The sequence below is a fragment of the Trachinotus anak genome, unplaced genomic scaffold (genome assembly GCF_046630095.1).
Source record: "Trachinotus anak isolate AG129_WGS33_773 ecotype Australia unplaced genomic scaffold, CSIRO_AGI_Tana_v1 ptg000024l, whole genome shotgun sequence".
NCBI classification, from domain to species: domain Eukaryota; kingdom Metazoa; phylum Chordata; class Actinopteri; order Carangiformes; family Carangidae; genus Trachinotus; species Trachinotus anak.
The window spans coordinates 10,169,410-10,187,672 of record NW_027273875.1 but is presented as its reverse complement, the minus strand read 5'-3'; the positions used below and the strand labels follow the sequence as shown (position 1 = coordinate 10,187,672).

General features: G+C 39.3%; 1 protein-coding gene across 3 annotated transcripts; it reads right to left on the bottom strand.

The window, feature by feature from the left end:
* kcnip1b (Kv channel interacting protein 1 b) lies at nucleotides 1-18,263 on the bottom strand. Of its 3 annotated transcripts, none has more exons than XM_071461321.1 (8): nucleotides 17,423-18,263; nucleotides 3,937-4,061; nucleotides 3,381-3,450; nucleotides 3,227-3,297; nucleotides 2,995-3,102; nucleotides 2,805-2,909; nucleotides 2,335-2,397; nucleotides 1-1,552 (listed from the first exon to the last, which is right to left on the bottom strand). In XM_071461321.1, exons 1-8 carry the CDS (start codon nucleotides 17,508-17,510, stop codon nucleotides 1,505-1,507), a joined length of 678 nt encoding a protein of 225 aa, XP_071317422.1. In that variant the 5' UTR covers nucleotides 17,511-18,263; the 3' UTR covers nucleotides 1-1,504. The 3 variants fall into 3 exon arrangements, with proteins under 3 accessions (XP_071317422.1, XP_071317424.1, XP_071317425.1); XM_071461323.1 differs by lacking the exon at nucleotides 17,423-18,263 and adding an exon at nucleotides 8,371-8,815; XM_071461324.1 differs by lacking the exon at nucleotides 17,423-18,263 and adding an exon at nucleotides 11,179-11,314 and having other exon boundaries at nucleotides 1,353-1,552.

Below are 18,263 nucleotides of genomic sequence, written 5' to 3'. Positions count from 1 at the left end.
TTTAAGAACTGACATATTTATTGTTATGGCTTAGAATAAATTTTCAGTTTGTGAGATATAACAACTCTGCTCTAAACCAAGATATCAGAGACGAGGCCGTGATGTCACACAGATGCACCGTACAGCAAAGAGCTGCTCCCTTGATGGCTAAACGAAAAGTGATTAATATTTTAGTGCTTAAACTAGTAGGCTAGGTTTTCTATTATGGTGGTGCTTTCAAACACACCCTGACTCACAAAACAACATCTGCAGGCAGCTTCAGGAGTCACCCTATTCTGTCCGTACCTGTACGTCAGTGTGACATCACAGATTCAGTGTGGATGGAGGAAGCAGCGCCAAATGTTCACTAACGCAGATGGAGCTGTCCTCAGCGTCATCAGAACATCACATTCCAAAGCTGACATTCAGTCGTAGTTCCCTGCACGAGTGTCGGAGACTTTCTCTCAACTTCAAACCTGAATTTCATCAAAATTTTAAACTGAGCAACAACCACCTGACTCTTCTTATGAGAGAGATCGGTGAGGTTGTTGCGGTTTATTGACATTACTGTTGCCATCTCCAAGTCGCACCTTGACCACATGTGCAAATTAAAATATTGGTTTTACGATCTCCTCTCTCTTCCTAGGTATTAAACATTTTGCACTTCATCATGAAATCCACAATTTATGCACGTTTTTCACAATACTTTTTTTAAAACATTTTTGACAACACACCGACTTGACCACAAGAAGCAAAACAGCAGGTGAAAGTATAAAAGAATTGATCGACTTCTTTCTTTCTTTTCACTAAAACCTAAGTTTCAACATGGACAGAGAGACTGGCTCACACACACGCATACAAGACCCATGAAATGTACTGCTTCAAAATTGTTGGACTTTCTACTGAAAGCTTTAGACAGACATTTAACAATACGCATCTGATTGGCTCAGCAGGCAAGCAACAGCCAGGTCTACACAAAAGTACAGGGGCCACTGCAAAAGTCATCTGTCAACCACTAGATGCATGAGATAAAAATAAAAGTCCTTACAGCCAAATTCCCAGAGCAAATCTGACAAAGTTTTGAGATAAATCAAAAGCTCTCGCGAAAGCATGCAAATATGATTTGGCAAAACAGAACACCTTTTGGAGAAGAAAGAAAAAATAGGTCAGCTGGTTGGACAAATAGCTCTTCGTTGGTTAGGAGCACCCTTGTAATGCAGGAGCATCTTTATCTCTATAGGGCCGATCTTCCAGACAGGACTGAGAGTGATGTGTTTACGTCCAAGTCTCTCTCTCTCTCCTGTCAGTCACTTTGTGTTGTGTGGCGAAACTCCACAGGAAAAGCTTAAAGCACTCCAGTCCAGTCCCTTCATTCAAGGCTTTGTGGGGGTTTCTGGTTGTATCCAGACCGCAGCTGGATAAGATGGGGAGAGGAGGAGAGACCGGATGTATTGCACATATGCATCCACACACACTCACTCACACCAAGCCCTCTCCTTTTCCACATCTGTGTCTCCATCTTGTCCTACATCACATTTTCAAACAGCTGCATGGATCTCATCATGGTTTCATCCTGTGCACAGAGGAGATACGTAATTATGGCAGAATGATGGAATTAACCACCCACATACTCTATATATAGTAATATAGCAATGAATAGTTGTATAAGCTGCATGAAAACAGCAGTTTTCAGACATGACACACAGTATTTCATTTGTCTTTGCTCATTTAGCCTAATTTAGACATGCAAATATATAGTAAATATAATATATTCTGTGTTTTAAAATGTTTTCAATCATGTTTTCAATCACATATCTACATACACTGACTGCACTCTCATTTTCAGTGTTTTATATACATATATATATATATATATATATAGATAGATAGATAAACAGATAGATAGATAGATAGATAGATAGATAGATAGATAGATAGATAGATAGATAGATAGATAGATAGATAGATAGAAAATTATTCAATTTTTTAAATGAACATAATACAGTTTTGTTGTTGTCTTATGATATTTTAAATGTTAGTGGGACAAAGTTATCTAATTTTTTTAAATTATTCTTCATTAATCAACTTGAGCTGGTGTGTGTGTTTGTGTGTGTGTGTGTCACTTCCTGAAGACTGTGAGATGTGGTTGACCTTGTGGATCTTTGACCTGACTAGATTATTTTATCACATATACTGTTCCAAAAGCTCAAGAATGAACTTCCCTATTCACATTTTTAAATTATTTTACATAACAAATGTGTAGTGTACTGAGTACTGGGAAGCTTTCTCAGTGTAACTATATGATTATGTTATATTATATATAGAAGACAAAGACAGATGCAGGACAGTACATACCTCCTGGCAGGCTATAACAAACTCCTCTAAAGTTACCACTCCATCTTTGTTTTTATCCATTTTCTGAAAAAAAAAATGTTGCATAACATAATGTGAAAATTATAGTATGTAATTATTCTGTTGTGGTGACAGTGTGTTTATTGTGATCTCATGAACCTTTCATCCAGAAACTGTAGGAAACTGTACAAACCACAACACAATGCAGAGAATAACTGTTTTATAGTTGCTATGGGCCACAGGGACTGGGATTGTTATTGATAAAACTTTATTAGGCTTGTCTGAAAACTTGTATTATGTGCAAAGTGTCTCAGTAAAGCCAGAGAGCTTCAGCTGGCAAGCTACTGGAGTGCGATTAGAGACAGTATAAGTTACTAGCCATGTAACCATAACTGCTTGAAAATCAATTACCTGTGACTGATAACAGAAATGTTTGACTTTTATGTTAATTCCATATTAATTTTATATCTAACCTGAAAAAAGGCATCCACATGCTGCTGTGGGACATCTCCCTTCAGTGCAGGGTAGGTGTACTTTCCCATCATGTCATAAATGGCCCTCACAATCTCAGTCATTTCCTGAAAGAAAAGAAGATTTATTCACATAGTTGCGAGACTCAGGCTCACACAAAACACTGTGTAAACTGTGACAGCACAGTCTCACCTCTCTATTAATGTATCCATCTCTGTTAATGTCATACAGGTGGAACGTCCACTCCAGCTTTTCCTTCAGAGTCCCCCGCAGCAGTATAGACAACCCCATTACAAAGTCCTGGCAGCAACGGAAAAAGATAGAATCAGATTCTGAAAGCATCATAGCACATGGAAGTAAAGTCTTCAGTCATATTTTACCTGAATGCAATGACAAAGGATTTCTTTTTTTTTTTTTTTTTTACCTTAAACTTGATGGAGCCGTTGTTTGTAGTGTCAAATGCATTGAAGAGATAGTGTGCGTACATGCTTGCATCTGAAACACAAAAAATAAAACAAATGTGTCAGGGTTTCAAAAAGCTTCACAGAGCAATAAAAAAAGATTCTGCAACACTTTACCTCCATGAGGGAAGAACTGTGCGTAAATGTGTTTAAATGTCTCCTCATTGACGACTCCGCTGGGACATTCCTGTGGAAGAAAAGATGAATTAAGGTTCATCCACTCACTGATTTTTAGGGTTTTTTTTGTGTTTGTTGGGGGAAAAAAATCACCTGTGTCCAGATGTATTTGTTCATGGAGTATTGTCTGTCACAAACACATTTTACCATTTTAACTTTTATGTTTATAACATTTATATGTTATTCTGACACAACTCAGACTTTTTTCTTTTACCTTCTCCATAAATACTTCCCAGGATTTGTTCATCCACCAACCTTTCATGTAGCACCACCTTGGGGTTGACATTTTAGTTTTTTAGTGATATGTCTCATTAATTGTGTGGGTTGCCATTAATTTTGGTTTTCAAAGGATAAACCTTATAACACTGACAATCCTGGTCAAGGTTTTAATTTGTGTAATACTTTAGTTTATGAGTAATTATATGCAAAACTATTCCAACCAGATATGTTGTATGTACCAATGTTATCTCAATAAAATCAGAAAATGTGTGATTACATTCTTGAAACCACGGTAGAGGATCTGCAGCTCCTGTTTGGTGAAGTTAGTTTGGGCTTCCAACTGCTCGAGACCCTCTGGCCTGTGACACACCATCGTCATCTCAAGCTCATCATCAGTTTTATCTACAGGGAAGAGAAAGAGATAGAGAGAGAGAGAGAGAGAGAGAGAGATACTTATCATTCAGAATCAAGTCAAGACCTCCACAATCCCTGTTTAACATGTGCTCTTCCCAATCTTTAGAAATATGAAAACTGTAGTACAGAGGAAAGAGACAACTCAGCGAAGCCTGAGAATGTTAAGTCGTTGGGAAACATGTCAAGAATCTGATTAGGCAGCAGAAAAGATTGCTTACGGAGGGAGCAAGTGAAGCAGCAGAAGAATAAGGTAGAAAGAGCTTTACAAAGAGGTAGACAGAGAGAAAAAGATGGGTCTGGGAGGAACAACGTGTACGTGATAAATAGATTTCTCCTTAGGACCTGAGGGACTTTATTAATGGCAACACGGTGCAGAGTATTGGGTGCTGGTTAATGATGTGAAGAGTTCTAGTTCTGCTGTGGGTGAGGGTTTGTCACTGTGACTGTCTCCAGCTGCAGGGCAACTCTAACATCCCGACATCCGACCGTGCACACAATCCACACGCCACTGAGTTCACAAACATGAGCAAATATCCAAGAGGAAACAGTCACACAAGTGCTCTCTGCAAGAGTTGTGTTCACTCGCAGCAGCAGACTGTTTGAACAAACAGTGTGGAAATGAAATCTGAAGTCTGGGGCTTTATATTGATGTGGCAGGACAGCATATTTACACATGCTGTAACTTCTACGGTTGCTTTTATATCCCAACTGGGCTCAGAGATACTGTATAAGCAATATATTTTTGCTTTTCTTGGAGACCAAAGGACATTACTAGCTTCATCCTTGGATGAGTTATTTGAAAAGATCAAAACCCCATTAATTCCATAAATCTTCATTTGAATTTCATGTCAATTATCCTGCTGGTCGTCCACTTTTTGCAACAATAATTTCTAACAGATCTCTAGATCGAAGTAGATGCGATTGATTTTTTTTGCACAAGAATAATTGCTTCTGCTTTAATCTTTGATTTCATCTGCATTTGCTTTCTGTTAGTCATTTATTACATTTTCAGATTCAAACAATGAACAATGGTCTCATATATCAGAGCACCAGCTGTGATCCCTCACTAAGATCAAACATGTTTTATGCTTATTTAGAAATAATATAACATAATAAAGTAATAATTTGAAAGACGTCTTCCACATGCATGTAAAACTATAACACAGAGAGATACTACAGCAGCCATCTTGAGCAATTTATTTTGAAATTTGAAAATCCTGAGAGATGTTGCCCCTTATTATTTCTTCTTCTTAAAGTTTTCTTTATTCTACTGAAAGCTAAAGCAGTGTAAAATCTTTGGAATATTTGCCGTCAGTCATCCTCTGATCATATGTATTCATGCATTGCTCTTCCCTCCATCTTCCTCTGAGCTCCTGTTGCGATCTCCCTGACTGCTGTTGTCATGGAGATGGACAGCCATGATAAATGTGAGCAGTGGTGGATATACTGGGTGAACTAAGAAAAAAAAAAAGGTGTGAAATTATTTCATTTGCCCTGTGAATAAAAACCTTAACATCACATGACAACAGAACAACAAAGGTGGTGTTTTGCTGTATGTGTGTGTGTATTCTTCGTGGGCCGGGGCGCTTTGCTTTCCTCCAAACTGTGATCAGAAACAGATGAAGTCAAATGAAGGTGAGAAAAGGAAACAGGCAGAGGTGTTGATCGGGGGGGGGGGGGTGAGACATGGAGAACTGAGAGGAGAGGAAGAGGGAGGTGGCAGAGCGTGAAGGAAAAAAAAGGAGAGCACAACACATGGCAGAATAGGATTACACAATATGTTTATGAATAAGAAAAAAAAGGGATTTGGTGAAAGACAAACACGTTATTGATCTCAGAAGCACGATGAGAAAATAGGCATATTGATTTTGAATTCAGAATGTACTAGTTTCTTCTAAGCCTTTAACCACCTGGAATTACAACACTTAATTTACTGATCATGTAAATCTGACCTGATGATAATTTGAATTACCAGGTTAAAATTAAAGAATTGAATCTTTCAAGGTTCAGACAGAGAAATGCTGCAGACTCTCTGCAGCCATCCCCTGTGTTTGATGATGATGATGATATCTAAGGCAGCAGTCTGGATGTAAATGATCCAACAGCTGCTCTGCACATTCATCAGCATGTATTGGGAGGGAAGTGTTACATATCGACGCCAAGTTAACAGCATGGGGGTGGTTCATCACAACCCTCAACATCACAAATAAAAGCTCTGCATGATTGCTCTGTCTCACAGAAGTATTTGTCCCTTTGCTACCTGACCTTAAACAAGTAGGCACTTGTTTGTTTTCATGCCAAGAGTTTTACAAGTGGATTAATGTCACTCTCATGGCTAAATACTTAGTATGAAGTTATAGCCTGGAGCTGCTTAGCTAAGCATAAAGACTGGAAATAGAGCGTGGCTTTGTCCAAAGATAACAAAATCCAGCTTGAACTGAGCCGAGCAGGGTGAATACCTGGCTTTTTGTTGTCTCTGTGAGGTTTTGAGGCGACCAGCAGTGCTGAGAAAAATTCCCGATTTGTGATATAAAAAAAAAATCTAATTTGACCCCAGAAAGTTACTGGATTAAACAAAAAAAGCTGTTACTTAGTGAGCTTTAAAAGTGCTTATAGGTGGATTTTGTTACATTTGGACAGAGCCAGGCTCGCTGTCCCACCTTGTGTCTGGTGTCTCTGCTCTCTCTTCTGGCTGTAGCATCACACTTCATCATGTCCAGACCTGAGAGAGATATTGATCCTTGGATCCAACTCTCATCCAGAAAGTGAATAGGTGTATTTCTATGTATTTATAAATGTTGAACTATTCCTTTAATTCTAACAACAAATTTAGTTGAAAAGGTTTTTTCAGTATGACAGCAAGACAATTTTACTTTTTATTCATGTTATGGAACGATACCAGCTGTTGCTTTTAAATCTTTAGCTTAAGCATTGACTTGACTCTGTGCCCTTTTTTCAGACTAGTGTTGTGGTTCTTGTAAAGCTGACCCCTCAGATGTATCCTGCACACTGGTGACGTATACATAGAGAAGGACGCACTGCAAACACCAAATCAGAAATATCAGACATGCTTTTGAAAAAGATTTTGGCTTGTTTTGCAGATAAGGCTTTACAGTATCATCTTGTATATATGTAGCCCTTTAACCCTGCCTTATATTTATTTGTGTTATGCTTTAACCTGTTTCCTACGCTGCTGTACTACTTATTTTCCCTCCTGGGAATCTTCTATCTCTTATCTTAAGTCATACACTGTACCTCTCCACGGATGGCACCACAACACAAACTTTGATGGAAAAAACAGCCTGACCCCTGTGTGTTCTTTCCCCAGCAGCTTTTGAAAAGCTTTTTTATCAGAACAAGAATGAGTCAAGGCAAACACAGAGCATCACCCTCATCTTGTGAGGTGCTACCTCTGCTGTCAGAGAGTAATTATTTTGCTCGCTGCTTCATCCATTTTATTCCTATCTGATGCTGCTATACTGTAAATTCATCATTCATCCTGGCTGAGTATTGAATCACATTCAATTCACACTCTCCTCTGATGCCCCTACAACCCAGTCTCCATGACAACAGGCTTCTCAAGCATACGGCCAAAGGAGGTATGATATGTGAGCTGCGTGTTAATTCACATGCTCTCGCCTGAACCCTCATTCTCTTCCCGTTTCTCTTTCGCTCACTCACTCACACATCCAAGAGGACACATGCGTACACACACACACACACACACACACACACACACACACGCGCGCGCACACACACACAATCACAGAGTCAGGGGCAGTGATTTTGCTCTCTAGTTGTTTTCAAGGGCATTCGACCCATTGGTATACTATAATCTCTCCATCATGACCACAGTGCATGTGTTGTGCCTCACACCTCAGCAGCAGCGCGTGTCACTTGATCCCTCACAATTCTGCTGCCACTTCCTTGAATGTATATTTCTACATTTCTATTATGCTGTTTGGTACCATTTGGTTACATGTATGTAACATCTGTGTATTTGTGCTGTTTTCTGACTGACTTTCGATCAGTATTTCACTCCACAGAAATATGGTAAACACACACATATTTCTGCTGATGTTAAATGCACATGTGTGCAATGCATAGAAAATAACAAACACAAACACAAACACAAACAAACACTTATTATGAATAACATCTGGTCCAGATTATTATTAGAATCTTTTCTTTCCTTGTGTTGAGGTGATTTCTCTCTGCTCTCTCTTTCTCTGTTTAGTCTAGCTTTCTGTTGCTCTTTTGTCTTCTCTCCGTCTCTCTTTGACTAATGTTGACGTACCTCTGGATGGTCTTCTCTGCTTGGTTTGCATGGTCAAAGTGCCCACCACTGCACCCATGTTGTCACCGTGGAAACCAGCCTGGCCAAACAACCCAGAGAGTAATAGTCCGCTCTTTATTTCACGAATTTGTTACCCTGTCGTTCTGTCTTTATCTGCCTCCGCAGCTCTGTATCTTAAAGGGGCTTTGCCCCGGTTATGTCTTCTCACTGGTCTCAGATCTGTCACTGAGGGACGGCTCTCTTCATTGAGCTGATTCTCTTGGATTTCTGATCTCTTTCTCCAAACACACACGAGCTGCTCCTGCCTTTCTGTGCCACTCCCTCTGCTCTGTGCCTCACTCTGCTCATCTGTCAGCCTTTTCCCCTCTTTCTAGTTCCCTGCCCTCATATTATTGTGGAGTGCTGGCAACTGATTCAGTACTCACTAATACCACTACTGACTAGTGAATGGTAGCAGATGAAGGGCGTTCATTTAAAGCCACAAAGACACATCTCGGTGCGCGACATCATAGCCATCTGTTATTATTTGCTTCTCTTAATCATTACTTATTTTTCTTTTTACATCCACTAACACAAGCACACACACACACACACACACACAAACACACAACTTCAGTCTAGTATCTCCTCATATTAGTTCTCTGCTTGGTGCGCCACAGTTTGAACCATAATGAGTATGCAGATATATTTTAGCTGTGAGGGCTACCACCTCTGTGTGTGTGTGTGTGTCTGTGTGTGCTAATTCACCCCAGTAACATGGCTAGAGCCTTTCCTCTCTCTCCTAATCTAATGTGGAGGACAACAGGGAATTACTATTTCTTTCTTTTTACAGTGGTACAAACAAGAACATAAGAGTGTTTAATGGTGTCAATGAATATTCATGGAACAGCTTCAATTTAAGAAAATTAGACCGTGTGCATTGGGGGAAGGAAAGCAATGGGAGTGAGTAATGTTTATTTCCCTACGAGTGCTGAGCATTAAAAATCAGACAGGGTTGTTGGATGCAGAAGTGAAGAAGTGTTTTTTTCTCTGTTTCACTGTGGTGAAAAGCAGCTGATGAGAAAAACTGTATCTTAGACAAGAAACTCCTGAGGTCTGTCATTTCACACATAACTCGCAGGACTCAGCTGGGAATTCAAATTCACAATTATTTAAAGCAAGTTATGACATTTCAAAAGTGGTTGATTTGGTCTCTGTGAGGTGCATGTAAAGTTGTGTGCTGGAACACAGAGAAAATGTGAATGGCTTCTTAAATATTCCATTGGCTGCAGATCAGAAAATGTAAATGCTCTCTCTGCCTCACTCTGTCCTTGCGTATATGCGACGGCTTCGGAAAACCTCTCTTGGTTTAAAAAATTAATGCACTGCCGTTTCAGCTTTCTTGTTTCTTGAAAATTGTGTACCAGCCCTCTGGAGTGAGCGTACGAAGGGCAAAAGGCATGAATGGAGTACAGCAAAAATAATGAGCACAAATACACACACACCAAAAAAAAAAAAACCCAAAATAAAATAAAAATTATAATAAAATTAAAAAATTAAAAAAGAGATATATATGTAGAATATCCTGAGTTTCAGAACCTGAACTCTGTACTTAATAATAAATTTGATTTATTATTTATTTGCTTAATGTATTCTTTCATTGTTATTCAAGCCTTGAAAACTAACCTAATCACTGCCATGCGTTTGAGTAGCAGAGGACAAATTAAGGTTGTGTGTGTTTGCATATGTGCATGTGGTTTTGCTGAGGGCAGTCATGTGATTACCACCAAGTTGGAGTTGAGGTAAGAACTTGCACATTATTAATTAAACATAAAGTCATGCATAATTCTAATAAATATACAGTACACCTCTCTCACGCTAAGAGTTCAACCTTTGCCTTGCAGCAATTTTCTTTTTTGCACATCCCTTTTACCTCCATTCATATGTCACACTAAAGTAAAAAAAAAAAAAAAAAAAATAGCATTTCAACTTTAAAGATCATTTAAAACATGCATCTCAGGCAAAAAAAAAAAAAAAAAAAAATTACTTCCAGGAAACTTCCTCATAGTGACTCCATTCAAGATAGGGAAGCATGAATAAAAAATTTAAGTGCCAACACAGATGTTTAAAAAAAAAAAACCCTCCCCCCAAAATAGAAATAAGCCTCCTGACACACACATAGAGACACATGCAGATGGAGCGTTAAGTACACAGATAACTGTAAGTAACCCGATGTAATCCCTGTGACAGATGCTTGCCATCTGGAACTGCCTTTCTGCACCATATCAAGGACACTGCAGTCTGACTTCGTGATCTCTTCGTTATCTACCAGATCATGAGCTACACAAATCAGCTCACCGCCACCACCAGCAGAGTGGACTCACCAGTGATGACAGTTTTATAGGAGCTGCTGAAAAGGTGAAAGCATAATTAAAGCATAATTAAAAAAGAAAATAAGACAAAATGAACACACATGTTAACAACACATACCTTTTTACTTACTCACGTTATCCTTTGCATATCCTTCAGCTGTTTCAGAGCTGATACGTGATTCTCTAGTTTGGTTGTACGGGAGTTTGCATCAGTTCTTCACCTTAACATTCATGTGTCATCTACACACTCCATATTACAACTAGACGTTCTTTAAGAGATGACTAAGAGAGGGGAAAAGGCCTACAGGATGACTCTATGCATCTGGATTGCTACTTTTTGTGGTTCCAAAGGGGACAGTTTTGGAAAGGCTTGTATTTACAGTCTCATTCATTTTGCAATTTACAAGTTTTGTTATTGCTACATAGCCAACTCTAGCATTGACAGCTTGTTACTTACCAGTCTAGAGGAAAGGTTGTGAGTTCAGCATCAAACTTCATTCCTTTACTCCCCAAGAGCTGTCTCCAGCGGTGGGAAGCAACTTCTTCACTTGTTTTCTTGTACTGAAGTTAGCATGCTAACCAGCTAACCCAGTTGGACTGTCTAATTACTGTCTGATACCAAGTCACTGTAGTGTCCAGGCTGTCCTGAAGAAGTAGCACTGCTCAGAGGGCGTGTTAAAACATCTTGTCTTGTAAAAGTAACAATGACTGTAGTTCTTGGCAAGACTGGTGAGTAAATAGCTGTTAATGCTAAAGCTGGCTATGCAGCCATAGCAAAATTTAAAATTTAAATTCATAGCTATTAGTAAAAACTTGGACATTTAGACAAGATTTAGATTTATTTTGACTGGTTAGACCAAACAAGCAATATGAAATCTATATTGTGACAAATATTTATTAAACCTTTCTATCTACGTATATCAGTAAGGGGTTTATGTTCAAATTTATTTCAGCTAGAGAAATTGAATAATAACAATTAATAGAATCAATATAATACGTCTTGTTTTTAAAAAATAAAAAATAAATATGTTAAGTCAAATCAAATATTACAAAAGTGCAGAGGCTGTCCTGTTCCCCACTGTACTCACACAAACCTGTGCTTACAGTGATAATACTGCACAGAGTAGTGTCCTCAAAAAAAAAAAAACACCAGTAATCTCAGGGAAAATATACCAGTGGCTCCTCTGATGAGGGAAAGAAAGCTTTTGAATGTGTGAACTGAGTAAATACTGTGAAGTAACTAAACAGACAAACGCCACATCTGCACGCAGCGCTTGTGGTGTTTCTCTTTGAACAACAGGTGGCAGCAGAATACAACTGTTCCTGATGAAACCAGCAGCTTGTGACACCAATGCAACCACATTTTAGTCGTTACTAAATACAACATGAGCAAAAATTAACAAAGTACAGCAACATGTGAACATGTAGTCAGAGCCTCTACACTACACAACTACACATCACCCAGCCATCAGCACTCATTGCATCAAATACTTGTGTATCAACAGGGGATTCTATACATAAATATCAGACTGTGAAGCAACGATGCTGGAGAAAATTAACATGGAGAATGGAACACACACACACACACACACAGAGGAGGACAGAGATAAAAATAAATCTAGAAGAAGGCGGTTACATAAAAGTGTGTAGTGAAGTCATGTAAAAAATTAAAAACAGAGACACATACTGTCGGGTCCTTTTACAGCTGCAGGAAACAAGGGACAGAATGAAAGGACAGTTTTAGGGAAGTAAAGTTCACAAATGCAGGGGAGTTCTGGGTAATTCTGTCATAGTTTTGGCTGAAACAGAGTGATGTGCACCAGCCATAGATGTGAAACAGTCTCTGCAGTGTGTGATGATGTGATTCTCGCTGCAAGGTTATGCACTTAGAGGACATATGTGACTTGTAATAGTGAGAGACAGGTGCAGTATGAGGCTGGCTGAGGGAGTCTCTGTATTCACCTGCACTCCTGCTGTTTCCAACAGGACCTGAGTCTGTGTATGTCACAGCACAAGCAAACAATAAAATACACACCATTTTGGTCTCAACATGATTCTTAGAATCATGTTACTGTTGCTGAACAGTGGCCACTGTGGCTGCAAATGACAATTCAGCGAAGTGAAGACGGCCAGAACATTAATGCAACTCTATTGTTTTTAATTAGTGAATTACTTCCTCAAGGAAAACCTTGCATACAATGTCTTGGACAGTGTGAACTGTAACTCCTCTGTGGTGTTTAATCAGCAAAGCACAAAATGTTTGAAATTAGTGTTGGTAAAGTGTTGACATTAAATGTGTGTGTTGTGTTGACCTTGTATGTTTGTGATTTAGGATTTGGGATGTATGGATATTCACAATCAGGTGTCTGAATTAGCTGTGTGTGTGGAGGAGACTCTCTCTACTCTCCTCACAATCTGGTTGTTCTAGCTAATCTAAGCCTCCCTGTCTTCCAATCTACAATTCAAATCACATCCAGGCACATTATCAGTCACGTCCCCAAAAGAAACCAAGAACTTAAAACTTTCTTGTAGGATAATTTTATCTAATAATAATTTATCTAGAACTTCTCCAGTTCTAGATAACACAACATCATCAGATTTCTCATTTGTTTGCAGCCTTACACAACAAAACTCTCTTTTAAGTACAAAGTACAGTATAAATACTATAGGGACCAAAGATTAAGAGCGAGTATCAGCCAACGTAAGGCCTGAGGCACATCACCCCCACATGTTTCCTCAGCTCTGGCGCTCCAGCTTTCAGTGCTTACATGTCTTCAAATGAAAACACTGTAAATGCTGCTGAGTTCGTACTGTAAGTGGAGCTTTTAAAGGTGAACGAGCAGAATTTCATGGTTCATGTCTCTATGTATGTAAGTATGTGCAGGCAAATATGCGTAACAAACCCAACTACTGATACATGTGTGCTGGAGATGAGGGACTTGCATTTTTCAGTCTACCTGAAATGCTTGCGTGCGTGAAGCTGAATATGCATATTTCCATGTCTTCTTCCATGCATATGATACAGTAGCTGCTGCTCCTCTGCTACAATCTGCAGAGATATGGTTATGAGTTAATTGTGCAGAATAAGGTTTCAATCTGAAGTGCAACCACAGCCACAGTGAAAGAGTAAAGGCATAAAGGCATAAAGGCTTGTCACGCATACTGTAAACCTATATGGTGAGATCAAGGCTTTTCATTCTGCAGGTTGAATCTGTTTCGTATGTGCCCAGAGACTATGTACCGGCTTTCATGGTGCATACAATTTTTTCTAAAAATTTCTTGCTAAAATCAAATGAAAAGACTTTGTGATAGAAAATATACTGAAGATGTATATTTTATCAATCAAAACTCAAATTTACAAACTCATATTATGACTCACAGATATTTTAATAGATGAACTAGCAGCGGAAAACCACCTAATTTACCTCTGAAAGTCTGTCCAAGGTTTGTTTGCATCAGGCCTGGAAACACTCATAATCAGCAGCTCCAGATTTTTCATTCCATTTGGCTGAAAAGCATGAAATGCAAATGCAAATTTTCTAACTCAAATTCTTCATTTATATATGCAAACACTCCTTAAATTTATGTGGAGCAAAAAATTATGGATTGGATCTTTATTCATACATATTGTGCATCTTCTTGTCATTTTACTTTATAGTTGAGATTTTGAGAAGGGATTCTAGTATTCTATACTTTGTAAACATTGTGTATTTATAGATTTATTTAATAATAATGACATGAGTGCAATATGATAAATATAACACAATAAATACTGACATATCTTTGTTAATCTTATCAAAGAGATGTTATTTTAAATTTCTTTTTGAGGCCTTAGAGTTTGTGCCAGTGTCCACCCCTTTTAAATGCGCATGTAAACGCTTGGGTATGTTCACCTTGAGATATCACAGTGGAAAGCTGGTAGTGCATAATTCACACTGATCAATTAAAAATCCATCCACATTTTCTTTATCTAACAAAAACCACAGTTCTAAAACTTACACCCTACTGTGTTGAAACGGTGGAATCAATGGGCCCCGTTTCATAACTTAGTATTTTGACTTAAAGAAACTTAATTAACTCAGTGACATTTAATTATGGGATTATGTGAAGATATGGCCCCTCTGGCGCCGCACATACAAACATCTTAACCTTAAGAAAGTAAAGGGTCGGTCCCACAGTCCCATGAGCTGCAATCAGCAAAGCACAAAAGAACATTAAGGGAAAAGCAGCAATTATGGGCCGAGGCTCAATGTCAAGAGACCAGACGTTGAATAGAATTCACACTCCATTTCATCAACCACTCATCCTCTGAGGACGCAGAGGGCAAAATTACTGGCATCTACAAATAATGACAGAGACACACAGATCAAGCCAGAAACAGTTCTCCTCTTTGTTCTTTTAAAGATGTGAAGCCCATCCTCACTTTTCTTCAGTGATGAGTTCAACCGAAGTTGAGCCCCTTCCTGTCAAAGTAGGGTTGGAACTGTGTGGATAAGTCTTTGTTATATAAAAGGATGGATAGTACACAAAGTCTCTTGGTTTTTAGACATTACAGATATGTGGCTCCATCGCATGACCTAGATTGTCAACCCGTGCAGCCATGAGTAGGCGGTATTATTTTGAGAATAGCAGAGTAGCTGACTAAGTCACCACTTTGGAGCACAGCTGCACTTCAAATGATATCAAAGGAATAACATACGACTATAGAAACCAGAGGTGTTTTTAGGGTTAGGCTGATTTTAATAGGTGATATTTGACAGCTCTACTGACAACTGCATCACAGGTAATGCAGCATACGTTGCCTGGGAGAGTTTGGTGTGAAGGCAAAACAATTTCAAACGGCATGGGTTTCTGCATCATGAGAAGCAGTGATATTGTTGCTCCTGTCAGTTACATTCATTTTCATATTCATCATATTTTTTGGACAGAACGTGTAAGAAACGCATAAATAGTATCATCAAACATAAAAAATATAAATATAATATGCTACTGGATATTCAATTGTGTTCTTACAAATAATTTACCACCTTTAAAAATGTATTAATAATTTATTTTTAGGTTTTGTAAAATATCCAAAAAAAAAAAAAAACACAAACAGGCTTTCTATTTGTGAATTTGTTGCCATTCCTGCTGAATGTGACTTCATCTCTTTTTGTGTGTTCGCTCTGTTAGCTCCATTGCTCTGTCAGAAATCAGTTCTCAGCAGTGGATATGCTCACAAATGATTTATAGCTTGATAGTAAGACTGTCCAAATGTTTCTGGGTGGAAAAAAAACAACTAGAGGAGACAAATGGTAGAGAAAAAAAAAAGCATCGACCTGCAGTTCATGGCTCACAGTCAGAGCTTACTGTAAATGCAGTGTAGCCTGCACCTGCACAAATGTTTTATATGCTATATTTGTGCATGGGTTTAATTTTACATTCATATCCAGTCGTGACGGACTTGCAGCTGCACTCTGACTCAGCATTTGTTATTTTGCTGCTGAGGTGAAAAGTAACTTTTAGGAAGAGGGAGGTCGTGAGGAGAGAGAGAGAGAGAGAGAGAGAGCCAGGGCTTTTAACACAAAGATGGTGAACACGGCGAGAGGCTGAGAGTGTCTCACAAATATTGCCCTGGGGGGGGTGTGTGGATGACGCAAAGGTGACCACACATGATTTAAAGAAGAAGCTTACTGCATAAGCCAGCTACATATGCAGCAAACCTATCGTTTCCAACACCCTTGATGGCAGTTTACTGTCAGCTATTGTTGACCGGTAACACAATAAACCAGCCCACAGCCTCTGATTTATTCTGATCTGCCTCCTTCACATATTCCACCTGACCTTTGTTGTTGCACTCACCAACTCTGAGATCAAACCATAATGTCTGAAAACGCCCGAGCTGTGATGAACTTGTGTTTGTTTGCACGTGATAGTGAACATAATTCGTTTACGGGGGAGTTGTAAGGGTTGTTGGAATTTTTGAACATGATACACCTCTGAACATTTTAGCTACATGTTATACAGCAAAATCTTTTGTAGAAGCAGTTTAAAATCATGCGTAGTGATTCTTTGACTGATTCTCTACTAACCTCTCTGCCTTGTGACCTCTTAGAGAAATTGACGTCAACAGCACGAATCCGTGGACCCAACCTGCTCTGCATCAACAGCCCAGGCTGTTTTCTTGACACACTTTAGCCCCCTTCATACCAGTCAGCCATGGTCTGAATGCCGCAGCCTATTGTTGCTGACCATGTGTATTTCTTCATGGCCACAATTAACACATCTTCTAATCAGTGTTTCACTCAGGAACTGCGAAAGGAGACATGGCTGTTGATGAAAGATGACGAACAAGGCAAGAGGCTGCGTTCATCATCTTTGCTGTTGTGGGAAGCTGAATCTTGACTTTGGCCACATGGCTGCACCTGCTGCACAAAATGAATCTCAATCTACTGATAAAAGTTGTGAGTCGTAAAGTAAAGGCTGGGACATCGTCAGTTTTCAACACAAAAATTGTGCTTTTTACACAATGTTGCATGAAAACACCAGTCAATCACATGAGCAGAGATGTCGGTATTTTTGGTCACTAATTGTTAGGTGTAGCCCTCTGATGAAACTGTGCTGTATCTAATCAAGTACACATGAAAAAAGTCACGAACTGTGAATGCACATGTGAGTGAAATATGTAAGTGCGTCTGTGTTGGGGTAAAAAGCCACAGTACCTTTTGTGAGGGTTCCGGAGACCAATCTCTGCAGGGACTGGATTAATTTGAGCACCCCCTGCCTGCAGCGGCTGGTGCAGCCAGCCATCCTGAGGTGGAGGCAGGGGCAGATGGGGCCAAGGCGTCAACAGAGAAAAACGAGAAAAAAAAAAAAAGGTTTGAAGTTGCAGGTGTCTTCACAATGTTCCTAAAGGAGATATTGCTCGAGTGTGATCCTTAATGCAAAGAAGAGTCTGCCTCAATAGTTTATGTGGTGTGACATCATAGGTGGAGAAAAAAGTGAGAATTGAGATAAATAGTAAGTCAGATGAATGAAGTCTTTGCAGTGCAGTTTAAAAACAAAACCATGTGTATGCACATACACATTTACATAGATGCACCTGAGCACCTGTTAACTGACCGAGGAACATTTCACTCGCTCAGAAAGAGATGCTCAAACACCCACAGAAACAAACACACACACACTGTGAGAGCTAGAAAGTTACAGATGTGGATTAAAGACAAAAATCCAGTCTTTTATATAAAACCTTTAAAAAAGCAAAGTTGCGTTCCACAGACCAAACTGAGTCAAGAGATCAATTATTAAACGGACTCCAGAAGTAGAGCGTGAAAAGGCGAGCGCACTGGAAGTTCTGGTTGTCCAAGAAAAAGCAATAAACCTTGTCCAGCTCTTGTCTCCTCTCACGTCTTCTCCTCCTGCTCTTTGTCTTGTGGTCTTGTGAGGTGTCAGGTTCTTCCTCCAGTCTTTATTGCCGTGTGACGTTTTCCTCGGAGCTGCAGTGGGAGCCCTGCGGCTATGGTCTGTGCAGGAGCTCTACTCTGGTGCTCTCAGCAGATCTGT

Excerpts from the sequence above, each read along its gene's own strand:
- kcnip1b (XM_071461321.1), bottom strand. The coding sequence starts at position 17,510 with ATGGCTGGCTGCACCAGCCGCTGCAGGCAGGGGGTGCTCAAATTAATC. Across the intron at positions 4,062-17,422 it reads CTCCGGAACCCTCACAAAAG|ATAAAACTGATGATGAGCTT; the intron begins GTACTGTGGCTT and ends TCTTCCCTGTAG. Across the intron at positions 1,553-2,334 it reads TTGTTATAGCCTGCCAGGAG|GATGAAACCATGATGAGATC; the intron begins GTATGTACTGTC and ends CTCTGTGCACAG.